Source organism: Lissotriton vulgaris, chromosome 10, assembly GCF_964263255.1.
Source record: "Lissotriton vulgaris chromosome 10, aLisVul1.2, whole genome shotgun sequence".
Classification (NCBI taxonomy): domain Eukaryota; kingdom Metazoa; phylum Chordata; class Amphibia; order Caudata; family Salamandridae; genus Lissotriton; species Lissotriton vulgaris.
In genome coordinates this window covers 8,197,769-8,213,196 of record NC_141698.1, presented here as the reverse complement: position 1 = coordinate 8,213,196, position 15,428 = coordinate 8,197,769, and the positions used below count along the sequence as shown (strand labels likewise).

The 15,428-nt window shown below is 47.6% G+C and overlaps 1 protein-coding gene across 2 annotated transcripts in view; it reads left to right on the top strand.

The window, feature by feature from the left end:
* HUWE1 (HECT, UBA and WWE domain containing E3 ubiquitin protein ligase 1) overlaps window positions 1-15,428 on the top strand; it is a 1,800,886-nt gene that overhangs the window by 267,133 nt on the left and 1,518,325 nt on the right. For both annotated transcript variants that reach the window (XM_086940169.1, XM_086940170.1), the window contains one exon: window positions 10,245-10,344. In XM_086940169.1, the coding sequence (XP_086796295.1) occupies window positions 10,245-10,344 (100 nt within the window). The remainder of the gene's footprint in view (window positions 1-10,244; window positions 10,345-15,428) is intronic.

Here is a 15,428-nt window from a genome sequence, read left to right as displayed (position 1 = left end):
TCTCCAGACCACTCTGAAAGTGAGGGATATGGTGAAGATGAACAATACACGTTCCCAGTAAATGAACCTGATGCACAGCCAGATTCTTATTATGGCATTGGGGACCAAGGCACCCAGGATGTGGGGCAAGACCCACAGACTTTCACTACACGTGCATCCCCAACGGAGGATTCTGCAGGTTTTCATGCACTCATTGAGAGGGCAGCTGCTAATCATGATGTGGACATGCATGCTGACCCAGTTGAGGAAGACTTTCTGTTCGACACCTTTTCAGTTTCGGAAAGAACTGTAAAGACCCTGCCTATGCTCAAAGGGGTCCTCAAGCATGCTGCGGACATCTTTAAAGAGCCTACCAGGGCGAGGGTGATCAACCCACGTATTGAAAAAAAGTACAGACCAGCGCCTGCAGACCCTGCATACATTCGAGGACAGTTGCCGCTTGACTCCTTGGTGGTAGCAAACGCACGCAAGAGGGCCAACTCCCAAACAACGGGTGAAGCTCCTCCCCCGGATAAGGAGTCCAAAGTGCTAGAGGCAGGAGGAAAAAGAGTGGCTGCACAGGCTGCCAATTTCTGGCGTATTGCAAATACACAGGCTCTACTGGCGCGTTATGATAGATCACATTACGACACACTAGAGCAGATTGTGGAACACCTGCCTCCGCAGTTTCGAGAGGGCACCAAAATTATTATACAGGAAGGGCAACTGATCTCCAACGCGGCCATAAAGTGCGCACTTGATGTCGCGGACACAGCCGCTAGGGCCATTAACACCAGTGTCATGCTCAGAAGACAGGCTTGGCTCCGTATATCGGGGTTCAAACCTGACATACAAACAACCATACTTAATCAACCAGTCAATCCGGATAGACTGTTTGGTCCAGATGTTGACACCACCCTGGAAAAAATTAAAAAGGACACTGAAACCGCTAAATCGATGGGGGCCCTACAATCTCAGCAGTTTCGTGGCAATAATTTTCGTCGCTCAGGTGCCCGTGGAGTCACCAGAGGACAGATGGGTCAACAGTCACAGTTCCCTAGAGGTGGAGCACAGTCCTCGTACCCCAAACAAAACAAGAGGGGCTACAGGGGAAACAGCAACAAAGGACGTGGCAAAGGAGGCAACAATTCACGCTCCTCTGCCCCAAGCAACCAGTGACTCTCTGTCACTGCCCCCCGACCATTTAACACCTGTCGGGGGGAGAATACAGCAGTTCCTGCCCGTCTGGATCAACATCACCACAGACAGGTGGGTGCGACAGCTTATCCAGTACGGTTATTGTCTAGAGTTAAAGTCCACTCCACCCAACATTCCACCAAGGCAAAGACCTATGTCCGCAGAGCACTTGCACTTATTGCAGCAGGAAGTGTTGGTGATGCTGCAAAAAGGGGCAATCGAGCTCGTGCCGGCGGGAGAGGAAGGCACAGGGGTTTATTCCCTGTACTTCCTCATCCCAAAGAAGGACGGATCTCTCAGACCAATTCTGGATCTCCGTCCCCTCAATCTGTACATACTGTCAGAGCATTTCCACATGCTTACACTGCAACAGATTCTTCCTATGTTAAACAAAGGAGACTTCTTAGCAACCTTGGATCTCAAGGACGCTTATTTCCACATTCCGCTACATCCGTCCCACAGAAAGTACCTCAGGTTCACTATCCAGGGCACGCATTATCAGTTCAAAGTCCTACCCTTCGGAGTCACAACTGCCCCAAGGGTCTTTACCAAGTGTCTGGCGACTGTAGCAGCGCACCTCAGGAGGCAGAACATCCATGTCTACCCCTACCTCGACGACTGGCTCGTTCAAGCCAGGTCGGAACAACAGTGCGCCGCGGACATGTCGACTACCATTCACCTCCTTCACGACCTGGGTTTCTCGTTGAATTACCCGAAGTCCCACCTTCAGCCGGCACACGTCCGGCAGTTTCTGGGTGCGACTATCAATACCCTGACGGCCACGGCACAACCAAACCAGGTCAGGATAGACGGCATACAGTCTTTAATCCAGAAGTTCAGACCGGGACACTCACTTCCAGCAAGAGTGTTCATTCAGTTGATCGGCATGATGGCCTCCTGCATCTTCATAGTCCCTCACGCACGGTTGCATATGCGCCCGCTCCAGGAGTGCTTAGCAAATCAGTGGACACAGGCTCAGGGACAATTAACAGACCTAGTGTTGGTTACCAGTCGGGCATACAACTCTCTGCATTGGTGGACTCCACACAACCTTTGCAAGGGCCGACTGTTCCAGGAGCCAGTGCCACAGGTTATCCTAACAACGGACGCATCTCTCCAGGGATGGGGAGCGCACCTGCTCACTTACACAGTGCAGGGACTATGGACGACGCAGCAACAGAAGATGCACATCAACTATCTGGAACTGATGGCGATCTTCATGGCACTCAAGTCCTTCATTGTACATCTGTGCAACAAAGTGGTGTTAGTCCGGACGGACAACATGACCGCGATGTACTACATCCAAAAACAGGGGGGTACCCACTCACCACAGCTGTCTCGCCTGGCTCAGAGCATGTGGAAGTGGGCCATTCAGAGGAACATCTTCCTCATGGCAGAACACCTCCCGGGGAAGGACAATCAGATGGCGGATCTGCTCAGCAGATACAGTCATCAAATGCACGAGTGGGAGATACATCCATCGGTACTCCAGCCGTACTTCCAAAGGTGGGGGCGTCCAGACATAGACCTGTTCGCCACAAGGGAGAACGCAAAATGCCAAAGCTTCGCCGCCAGGTTCCCACACCCCCTATCGCAGGGCAATGCGATATGGATGAACTGGTCAGGCAAATTTGCTTACGCTTTTCCCCCGACACCCCTGATACCACTGGTGGCGAGGAAACTACGGCAACACTCCATAACACTCATCCTAGTTGCTCCAACGTGGGCGCGCCAAGCATGGTACACCACGTTCCTCGAACTCTCAGTGGTCCCGCATCAAAGACTGCGCCTCACGCCCAGACTTCTGACGCAGAACCATGGAGAAATTCAGCATCCAGATCCGCAACAGCTCAACCTAGCGATCTGGCTCCTGAAGTCTTAGAGTTTGGTTACCTAAACCTACCTCCTGAATGCATGAACATCATCAAGGAGGCGAGGAAGCCGTCAACCAGAGCATGCTATGCCGCAAAATGGAAGCGTTTTGTCATTTACTGTGCAGACAATGACATAAACCCGCTAGATGCATCTATTCCTAACATCATTTGCTATCTGTTACACCTTTATAAGTGCAAACTAGCGTTCACTTCTATTCGGATACATCTATCCGCCATCGCAGCTTACCTTCAAAATAGGCAGCATCTCTCAGTCTTCAGGGTGCCGGCCATTAAAGCGTTTCTTGAAGGCCTAAAACGAGTCATTCCCCCAAGAACACCGCCAGCTCCCGTGTGGAACCTCAATGTGGTCCTCACCAGACTGATGGGACCACCGTTTGAGCCAATGCACTCGTGTGAACTGCAATTCCTAACGTGGAAAGTTGCTTTCCTAATTGCCATTACGTCACTAAGACGCGTGAGTGAGTTGCAAGCACTCACGATACAAGAGCCATTCATCCAGATTCATCCAAATAGGGTAGTACTACGTACTAACCCCAAATTCCTTCCAAAGGTGGTGTCACATTTTCATCTCAACCAAACTATCGATTTGCCAGCATTCTTCCAGAACCCACAAACAGTGGCGGAAAGGATGCTCCATACGTTAGACGTACGGAGGGCATTGATGTACTACATAGACAGGACACAACACTTTAGGAAGACAAAACAACTCTTTGTTGCCTTCTCACCACAACACAAAGGCAACCCAATTTCCAAAGCAGGAATAGCCAGATGGATTGTTAAGTGCATTCAAATCTGTTATCATAAAGCCAAGCGCACTTTAACGATACCCCCAAAGGCACACTCCACACGCAAGTTGGGGGCATCCATGGCTTTCCTTGGAAACATTCCTCTAGAGGACATTTGCAGAGCAGCCACGTGGGTTACACCACATACCTTTACAAAACACTACTGTGTTGATGTACATTCCAAACAGCAAGCAGCTGTAGGGCAGGCTGTTCTCAAGACACTTTTTCAGGTTTCTGCAGCTGGCACGGGCAACCGCCGCTGATGGAGGGACTGCTATGTATTCTATGCAAAGATATGAATTTAGCAGCCCACATGCCTCGAACTGAATATGCTACTTACTAGTATGCATCTGTTCTTGGCATGTAGGGCTGCTAACATTCATATCGCCCGCCCTCCTCCCCGGTGCCTGTCGCAGCTGCAGATATACTATTGTATTCAATCATTAGCATGGACATCCTTTACACTTTTCACTCCATCCTCTGCCACAATGGCGAAAAACAATCTGGGGATGGAGCCGATGCCCATGCGCACTGTAGTCCAGGGGAGGAGCCACCCATCTCAGGATACTTCGAAGACTCTTCCAGGACAACAATGTGCGATCATCCGGACCCAACACTAGGTGGCGATCTAATGCAAAGATATGAATGTTAGCAGCCCTACATGCCAAGAACAGATGCATACTAGTAAGTAGCATATTCAATAGCGAGATCCTCCTGATGTGGAGATATTTGGTAGAGCAAAACCCCTCTAATAAGGTGGTTCTTCTTCCAATTGAGATGATTAATTAAAGGTTAAAATAACTCCCTGTCCAAAATTATTCAACAGGGCTCTCTACTATCCTTCACTTGAATGAATAAGAGGTTCCGGTCGGCGGGATCAGTTATTAACCCTTTTTTCATACAGAGTGATATTTTTTCGTTTGGAATCCGTCCATCTAGGAAATAAAATACTAATGTCCTATCTTGACTAGACGTCGCCATTGAGCTTTACACGCAATATCTACATATCATACTCTTGTTACCAGACAGCTAGAACCGCTCTCTAAAGAAACTAAGAAAGAAAAGTATTTTCCTTACATCATTACAACAATTTTTTAAACTTTTTGTGGCTACTCCAGAAGAAGGCGCTGGCCGCCGAAACGCGCGTAGAGTACCAATCTGCCACTTCCAGTGTTTTTTAACTTTATATATGTTCTCATTTGCATTGTGATTCATGCCATGTGATTTATAGATTGTTGTTTTAAGTCCAGTTTGTTTAAACTACACTCTTTTAACGTACATATTAAATCTGTGAATGTGATTGTTCTTTTTAACTCTTAATAAATTGTTTTCTTTACAAACATTTTGTAGCTTAATTCCCTTCCATTTATTAAAACTTCTTTGATTGTCTCTTATGGTTGCCTAGATTGTTAAATATCAAAGGGTCACACAGCTTATACAGTACGGTTATTGTCTGGAGTTGACATCCACTCCACCCAACATACCCCCAAGACACCGTCCTATGTCCGCCGAGCACTTGCACTTATTGCAGCAGGAGGTCCTCGTCATGCTGCAAAAAGGGGCAATCGAGCTCGTGCCTGTGCAAGAAAGAGGCACAGGGGTTTACTCCCTGTACTTGATACCAAAGAAGGACGGGTCCCTCAGACCCTTACTGGACCTCAGACCCCTTTGAGCACTTTCACATGCTGTCCCTGCAGCAAGTCCTACCGTTGCTCAATCAGGGGGATTTTCTCGCAACACTAGATCTGAAGGATCATATTTTCATATTCCGCTACACCCGTCACACAAAAAATACCTACGGTTCACCATCCACAACCAACATTACCAGTTCAAGGTTCTGCCTTTCGGGGTCACCACGGCACCCAGGGTGTTTACGAAGTGCCTGGCGACGGTGGCAGCACACCGAAGGAGACAAAGCATTCACGTCTACCCCTATCTGGACGACTGGCTCATCCAGGCAAGGTCGGCCCAGCAGTGTGCCGCCCACATGTCTCACACCATTCACCTTCTTCACGATCTGGGATTCTCACTGAATTACCCAAAGTCCCACCTGCAACCCGCCCACATACGGCAGTATCTGGGTGCGACAATAAACACTCTGGCAGCCACAGCACAGCCGAATTCAGTGAGGGTCAGCAGCATTCAATCGCTGATACAAAGATTCAGACCTCAACCCTCTCTTCCAGCACGAGTGTTCATGCAGTTGATAGGCATGATGGCCTCCTGCATCTCCATAGTCCCGCTTCAGGAGTGCTTAGCACGTCAGTGGACTCCGGCTCACGGACAGTTGAAGGACCTAGTGTTGGTGAGCGGTCGGGCATACAACTCTCTACATTGGTGAAATCCACAAAACCTTTGCAAGGGACGACCGTTCCAAGAGCCTGTGCCACAGATCATCCTGACGACCGACGCTTCTCTCCAGGGATGGGGAGCTCATGTACTCCATTACACTGTGCAGGGACTATGGACACCGCAGCAAAGGAAGATGCACATAAATATTCTAGAACTGATGGCGATCTTCATGGCACTAAGCCTTCAAAGTACATTTGTGCAACAAGGTCGTGTTGATCCGGACGGACATGACGGCCATGTACTACATTCAGAAGCAGGGAGGAACACTCTCCACAGTTGTCTCATCTGGCTCAGAGCATGTGGAAGTGGGCCATTCAGAGGAACATCTTCCTCATGGCAGAACACCTCCCGGGCAAGGACAATCAGATGGCGGACCTGCTCAGCAGGTACAGCCACCAAATGCACGAGTGGGAGATACATCCATCAGTACTCCACCTGTACTTCCAAAGGTGGGGTCATCCAGAGATAGACCTGTTCGCCACAAAGGAGACCGCAAAATGCCAAAGCTTTGCCGCCAGGTTTCCACACCCACAATCGCAAGGCAATGAGATATGGATGAACTGGTCAGGCAAATTTGCGTACGCTTTTCCCCCAGCACCTCTAATACCGCTGGTGGCACGCAAGCTGAAGCAGCACTCGATGACTCTCATCCTGGTTTCTCCAACGTGGGCTCGCCAACCATGGTACACCACGTTTCTGGAACTGCCCGTGGTACCGCATCAAAGGCTGCGCCTCACACCCAGGCTTTTGACGCCGAGCCATGGCGACAATCAGCATCCAGATCCGCAACCGCTCAACCTGGCGATCTGGCTCCTGAAGCCTTAGAGTTTGGCTACCTCAACTTACCTCCTGACTGTATCGACATCATCCGGGAGGCAAGAAAGCCCATCACCAGAGCATGCTATGCGGCGAAGTGGAAGCGGTTTGTCATTTATTGTGCAGACCACAACATTAACCCGCTGGATGCATCTATTCAAAACATCATTTGTTATCTCTTACATCTGTACAAATGTAATCTGGCCTATGCTTCCATTCGTATACATTTATCCGCAATGGCTGCTTATCTCCAGAACAGACAGCACCTATCACTTTTCAGGGTGCCTGCCATTATGGCTTTTCTGGAAGGACTCAAACATGTCATTCCTCCACGGACGCCACCAGCTCCAGAGTGGAACCTCAATGTGGTCCTCACCAGGCTGATGGGTCCCCCTTTTGAACAGCTGCATTCCTGCGATATTCAGTTTTTATTTATTTTATTTTGAAAGTTTTATATAGCGCGGACAAGATCTTTGCAGATATCAGAGCGCTTTACATAGAGGGGTACATGAGGGGGGCATAGTCATACAAATAAATCAATAAATCAAACAGTACAAATAGGTGACTTCTAAGCCAATCATGTGAGTAATGAGACAACTCATACAAGTAGGCAAAGGGGTCAAGCATGTAGTGGCCGAGTAATAAGAGTTCTAGATACTGGTTCAAGTGTATTTAGCCATGAGGATAGCTTTTACTTTTTTAAAGTGTGTAGTGGAGGAGATAAGCCTGGTTTCTGGAGGGAGTGAGTTCCAGATCCTAGGTGCCATTCCCGAGACCTGGAGAGTGGCTTTCCTTATAGCGATTACGTCGCTACGACTAGTTAGTGAACTCCAGGCACTAACTATCCTAGAGCCATTTATTCAGATTCATTCCAACAGGGTGGTGCTTTGCACTAACCCTAAATTCCTTCCTAAGGTAGTGTCTCAGTTCCATATCAACCAGACTATAGAACTACCTGTGTTCTTCCAAAATCCAGAGTCACTTGCGGAGAGAATGCTCCACACACTTGACGTTAAAAGGGCCCTAATGTACTACATTGATAGGACCAAAGATTTTCGGAAGACAAAACAACTATTTGTTGCCTTTGCGCCACAACACAAAAGTAACCCCATTTCCAAGGCTGGTATAGCCAGGTGGATCGTTAAATGTATTCAGTTCTGCTATCAGAAAGCCAAGCGCACTCTCACCATTCCACCGCGGGCCCACTCCACCCGAAAGTTGGGGGCCTTCATGGCTTTCCTTGGAAATATTCCTTTGGAAGACATATGTAGAGCAGCCACATGGTCTACCACACACACATTTACAAAACATTACTGTGTTGATGTGCACTCCAAACAGCAGGCAGCTGTAGGGCAGGCTGTTCTAAAAACACTTTTCCAAACTGCTGCAGCTGGCACGGGCGGCCGCCGTTAATGGAGGGACTGCTATGTATTCTATGCACAGATATGAATTCAGCAGCCCACATGCCTCGAACCGAATATGCTACTTACCAGTATGCATCTGTTCTTGGCATGTAGGGCTGCTGACATTCATATCGCCGCCCTCCTCCCCGGCGCCTGTAGCGGCTGCAGCATTCACACATACTTCTGGCATGGTCATCATTCACGTAGTTTCACTCCATCTCGGCCACAATGGCTAAAAACAATCTGAGGATGGAGTCGATGCCCATGCGCACTGTAGTCCAGGGGAGTAGCCACCTATCTCGTGATACTTCGAAGACTCTTCCAGGACAACAATGTGCGATCATCAGGACCCAACACTAGACTGCAATCTATGCACATATGAATGTCAGCAGCCCTACATGCCAAGAACAGATGCATACTGGTAAGTAGCATATTCGTTTACATCCAAACCTTTCTCGTTACCATGTGGGGTCCCTCAGGGATCTTCTATTAGTCCTACTCTTTTTAACGTTTGTCGCTCAACTGGTGCCTTTGATTGAATCCTTTAGGTTCAATTTAACATCTTACGCAGATGACACACAAATCGTTGTCATTGCTCCCTGACAGGTAACATGATACCGCTACCCGGTTCAAGGACTGTTTAACAGCTGTAGTTTGGTGGATGAATCAAAATTGTCTTGCGCTCAATTTGAGTAAGACGAGGTGGTGCTGTTTGTAAACAATGCAAATTTCTGGTCGCCTAGTTGGTGGTCGGACATATTGGGCCCTCAGCCCATGAGGAAGGTAAAGAACTTGGGAGTTTATATCGATAATAAACTCTGTCTGAAGGACCAGGTAAATGCAGTGGTTTCATCCACATCCTTTATTTTAAGATCCTGCAAAAAAATTCTCACTCTCCTTCCAACGGATAGTCAGAAAACCGTAATCACTGCCCTTGTCATTTCCAAATTGGACTATTGTAACAGTCTTTACTTAAACATACAGGAAGGTTTGTTTAAAAAGCTTCAGCTTTTGCAGAACGCGGCAGCCAGATTATTGACTAAAACATCTAAATATGCTTCAATATCAGCGGAGCTAAAGAACCTGCACTGGTTACTCGTAAAGAAGCGGTTTAGCTTAAAAGCTCTGTGCACAGTCCACAAATCTCTTCATGGACTCGGCCCCCTGCATCTTAGACAGAACCTCCAACGGTATGTGCCGATGAGAACCTGCGCTCGTCCGAAGCAAAACTGGTTCGGGTGCCCTTGGTTAGAAAATCCAACTGTGGAGGTAGACTTTTTAAGGTCTGAGCAGCTTAGGCATGGAATGACTTGCCTTTTCCCCTTAGAGACATAATCATCTGGAGTTTGGGAAAGCCCTTAAGACATGGCTGTTCCAGTCCAGTCAGGCAGGCTTTACTTGGTTAGGATCCTATGTCGGTGTTTATAACTTTTTTTTGTCCCAGGACCAGCAAGCTTTGCGCTTAAGTTAAACGTACTCTCTTTGGACAGTTGACTCTTTAGGTAGCGAAGACTTTCACTTGAGGTACATTCCAAAAGATGCTTTCATTTAGAAACTGTCAAAGTAAGACACCATAAACATTTAATATTAATACCTATTCAGAACTTTGACTGCAAAGGTGAAAATTATTTTTAATCACTTAAGTTGAGCCGATAAAAGAATTGATCCAAAGGAACTGAAGGTGGAGTTTCCGTGGTTGATCAGAAGCAGGATGAAACTCAAACTCTGTTTGGTAAAATATCATTCAAAATTTCTGTTAGATCTCATTGGTGGTTGCTTACTAAGCCTCTTATCCTTTTTTTTTTTTTTTTATATAGATGCTGTTATTTACACACATCCGACTGGCTCACGGCTTTTCCATTCACAAGAAAAGGTTACAGGCTGTCCAGGCAAGACTGCACGCAATTTCTATACTAGGTAATGTTAAAGTGTTGTGCAACTCCTGCCAGTGTCTTTCTGCTGTGCTTGATTTGTATCGGATTATTCAATAGTCTTGAAGGCTGGTGTTTGAGTGAAATTTAAGGATACTATAAAAGGTTGTACTGTACAGTGAAGTATACATTATGCCAAGGAGAGCAGCTTTTTGTTTATCATTTTGAGATTAGGCTTAATCAAGGTGGCCTGGCCTGCTGCTGATCGCCAGAAACCTCAAAATAGAGGTTTCTGGTCTTGATGCACCCAAAGCTGTTGCTCCATTAATTCTGCCCTCTTGGATTTCTTTGATTACTTAAATTTACCATCCACAACTAGTACCTCAAGCACTATGAACTTATGTGCTAACGCACATCACAAATGGGGCTAAACTGTCCCAAGACCGACTAGTTTCCATAAGCAAACCATTTATAAATGTCATGTGCAAAATATAAAAAATATTCCTTCCACCTGAAAACTATAATACCCCATCCGTTGTGCAAAAGAATTGGGCAAAAAGTAACGTATCTCCCATGTTGTGTAGGAGCGTGTGGTCCTGTTTGACTGCAAACTGTCAGAGCACCCGTGCTACATTTACGTATGTCATTCATAGAGGTTTTATCAGCAAGATGAAAGCGTGCTAATGCTTTTCTCCTTTCTGTGATAAAGTATGTATACTGTCCTGATAAATGAAAACACTGTTTTGCAATATCCGTCTGAAGGTGAACTACTGCACATGACATTCCTGCAGTTCACTGCATATTGGGATGCTTACTCCTCAACAAGGGTGTTCATGATACACTTGGTTTATTAATGTGATGACTGGCAAATGCCCCTTGACAAAGTTGTGTCGATCTTAGTTTTGTTAAAAAGTTAGTATTTGTCAGTCAGCTGTAATCTGGTTTAATGTCTGAAACCATAGTATGTCCATAGAAGGGGCTTTTCCTTAAATTTTCCCTTTGAACACATGAGCAATTTCCAGATGCATGTAGGAGTTTTGCTATATGTGGCACATATTTTCTTTGGATTTCACTTTGCACTGTACTCTAGGCACACAGACTTCTACTCTGCCTCCTTCAAGTGGTGGGAAGTGGCTGGTAGGCAAAACTTAAAATCTGTTCTTTAAAGACTGCTGTTTTGATTCTTGTATATGAATGTCAGTCTATCCACTTGAACTCGATATGTTATACATATGTCACCAACTTTCAAACACCGCTCTGGTCTGCTCTCTCACTTCCTGGTGGGACTTGATATATTATCTGAAGAGATAATTAGTTATGGATTCCTCACCTTAGAATTACCCCCAGGTGTCAGACTGGATCCAGAGAATTTTTTCCTCAGCAGTACCCCTGTGCGTTGGTAGGTGGCGTTTGTCGACTCTACGTTCGTTGTTGGCGTGTTGGTTGATGGAATGACGTTGCGGTATCTACTTAGACACCACCCCTGCGCACTGACGTTGGTTCTTTCTTTTTCCGCGCCAGCGCGGATCCAGAGAGAGCGGTACCTCGCGGTACCTCGCGTCACCAGCGCTTGGATGCCTCCGGGCAGCAATTCGCGCTCTATAAATCCACATCCAATCCAATCCACTTTTATTATAAAATTTTTATTTATTGTATTGCAGAAAAGAAAGGAAGAGGAAAGCAAGGAAAATTTACAAGCGGCAGTTCCGCAATATCCCCCTCACAGGGGGTGCTGTAAGAATCTTAAAAGGAGGCAAATGAGGCAATATATTATATCAATAAAGTTCAGTTCTCAGAGTCAGTGCTTGCCGATGAAAAGAAAACCGGCTCAAACCTCTTCACAGTCAACCGACCGGGAATCCTAGCAAAGGGATGACAAGCCCACGTAGGAAATCAGTGCTGCGTAAGGCCCAAAAAAATCTGAGAGCCTCTACAGGCTATGCTGTGCCGCAACAGGTAACAAACTAACAACCCCAAAGTGTATGGGAGTAAAGGGGGACGGAAACGTGGTCCAGCGGTCATCACCAGTGATCGTGTCCTACACCTTCAGGACAGTGCTAGTGGGCGTGCTGATGTAGGCATTCTTTGGCCTGTCCACCTTGGGCTTCCAAGCCAGATCCCAGATCGATCTCACGGCCACACTCCTGTCCATATGCAGCCAGTGTTTCTCTGAGAGCTGCTGCGACCATTCTACCAGTACCCGCAGCTGCGCAGCTTTATAGTACAGGTGAATGTCAGGGAGTCCCAATCCTCCCTCCCGCGGGCGTCGCAGAGTTGCGAAGGAGAAGCGCGCCCGCCCACCTTGCCAAACTAATTTCAGCATTAAGGTTTTAAGGCGTCGGAAGAAATCCACCTCTATGGGGATGGGAAGGGCCTGGAAAAGATACAGAAATTTAGGGAGGAGGACCATTTTGAGAGCGTGTATCCTGCCAAGCCATGAAATATATTTTGGTTTCCATCGATCCAGGTCCGCTCGTACCGTCGCCAGCAATGGGGGGAAGCTTGCTGTGAGTAATGATCGTATGGTAGGGGTCAACCGAACTCCCAAGTACAATAGGGAGGTAGACGCCCATGACAAAGGCGTGAGCAAACGCACTCGCTCCATTTCTGCTGGAGGGAGAGTCCGGTTCAGTATGTACAATTTGTCAAAGTTAACCTTAAACCGGGCCACTGCTTCAAATTCGGACAGCACAGTTTGAATATGCGGTAATGAATGAGCTGGATCCCCCACCGACCACAACACATCATCCGCAAACAGGGAGATTTTGTGCTGCTCACCCGTAAAGGGAAGGCCCTTTATCTGTTTCCGCTCCCGCACCGCAAGAGCTAGAGGCTCGATACTCAGAGCAAAGAGTAGAGGGGAAAGGGGACAGCCCTGCCTTGTTCCCCAGGAGTGAGCGAAGCAGGCGGATCGATGCCTGTTGATTACCACCCTAGAACTAGGGCTGCTGTAGTTTACACAGATTATTGTTATGAACTGGTGCGAAAAGCCGAAGGCATCCAGGGTGCGGAACATGAACCCCCCAATCAACGCAGTCAAAGGCTTTTTCCGCGTCCAGCCCCACCAGTACCGCCGGGATGCGGAATCGGGTGGCATTCTCGATCAGGTGTATCACCCGCCGCAAGTTGTCATGTGTCTGTCGGCCTTTAATGAACCCGGATTGGTCGGGTGTATGAGGGCCAGCATCAGGTCCTGGAGCCTGCGCGCAATGATAGAGTATAATTTAGCATCGATATTAAGGAGAGCTATCGGGCGATACGACAAGCATTTGGAGGGGTCCTTCTCCGGTTTGGGGATCACGGTTATCATGGCTTCGGCCATAGTCCCTGAGGTTTTCCCAGTGACAGCCATTTCATTGAAAAGGGATACCAAAAAGTCGCACAGCTACGCCGCAAATGATTTATAAAAGAGGGCAGTGTAGCAGTCTGGGCCCGGCGCCTTATGGAGCTTCAGATCCCTGATAGCGTCCAGCACCTCCGTCCTGGAGATGGGGGCAGCCAAAAGCTCATTCCACTCTTTAGAGACCTGTGGTATGGGGAGGTCAGCCAGGAACAGTCCTTAATAATAATAATAATAAGACCATTTCTTAAGCGCCTGGTTACACCTATGACGGTGTGTCCCCGCGCTGAAAAACTACTGCTCCCAGATGAAGCTAAAACCAAGTTACACTAAAATCCTAGAATGTATCAGGAAGCTATTTACTTGGGAAAGAGATGAGTTTTTAGATTTTGTCTGAATCTTGTTTCGGAGGGCTCCATCCGAAGATTCAAGGGGAGGCTATTCCAGTGTTTGCTAGCCAAGAAACGGAAGGAGCTACCTCCCATTCTGGACCTGTGAACACGGGGGAGTTTGAATAACATCACTCCAGCAGATCTAAGATTTCGGATAGGGCGATGGGTGATAAGGAGTCTTTGCAGGTAATTTGGGCCTTTTCCCTGGGCAATACGATGAGCCATGCATAGTGCCTTAAATTTGATACGCTCCACAATGGGGAGCCAATGAAGTTTACGCAATGCCGTGGTACCGGATGCCCTACGTGGAAGGTTCAGTACCAAGCGGGCGGCGGCATTTTGGACACACTGAAGTTGTTGAATGCCTTTTTTGCTCAGGCCAAGGAAAAGGGCGTTGCCATAGTCCAGGTGCGGCGTGACTAGGGCGTGGATAAGTTTCTTCCTGGCACCAAAGGGGAGCAGGTCGAGAACTTTGCGGAGGGTTTTTAATATTCCAAAGCATTTTCCAGTGATTTTGCTAATTTGTTGCTTGAAGGAAAGCTCCGCATCAATCATTATTCCCAAGTTTCTGACAACCTCTGCTGAGCGGGGGATTGGCCCTAATTCCGTCGGCCACCAGTCCTGCGACCAGGTAGAGAGAGACTTACCGACCACTAGCAGTTCGGTTTTTTCGCCATTTAGGCGAAGGCAGTTGTTGTTCATCCACCCAGCCACTGCTCGCATACAATTGGAAAAATTAATGGCTTCCTCAGGCTGGTTATTAGCAAGTTGAATTATCAATTGGGTATCGTCAGCGTATGTGACGATATCCACACCATAGGATTCCACAATATGTGCCAAGGGCTCCATATAAATATTAAACAGCGTGGGGCTCAGACTTGAGCCTTGTGGAACCCCATGCCTCAGCTTGCGGGGGGATGACTTATAGGGAGGGCAATGTACCTGAAAACTCCTATTTTCCAAGAAGGACCTTATCCATTCCAGGGCTAGGCCCTCTATTCCCATGTCTGAGAGGCGTGACAGCAGCGTTGAGTGCAGCACGGTATCGAATGCTGCACTGAGGTCTAATAACACCAACGCTGCTGTCTGCCCTCCGTCAACAAGTTGTCTCAGGCGTTCTGTGGAAAAGAGGACCGCAGATTCAGTTGAATAACCTGCTCTAAAACCTGACTGGGTTGAGTGGAGGCAAGAGTTCTCTTCGATGAATTGCATAAGTTGCTTATTCACCACCTTCTCCACAACTTTCCCACAGAAGGGGAGGAGGGATATCGGACGGAGGTTTTGCAGTTGAGAAATATGAATGTTCGCTTTCTTTTTCAAGGGTATAACCTGTGCGGTTTTCCAGGCCTCCAGCACATGGCACTCCTGGAAAGAGAGCGATAAGCTGTTCAATCTGCT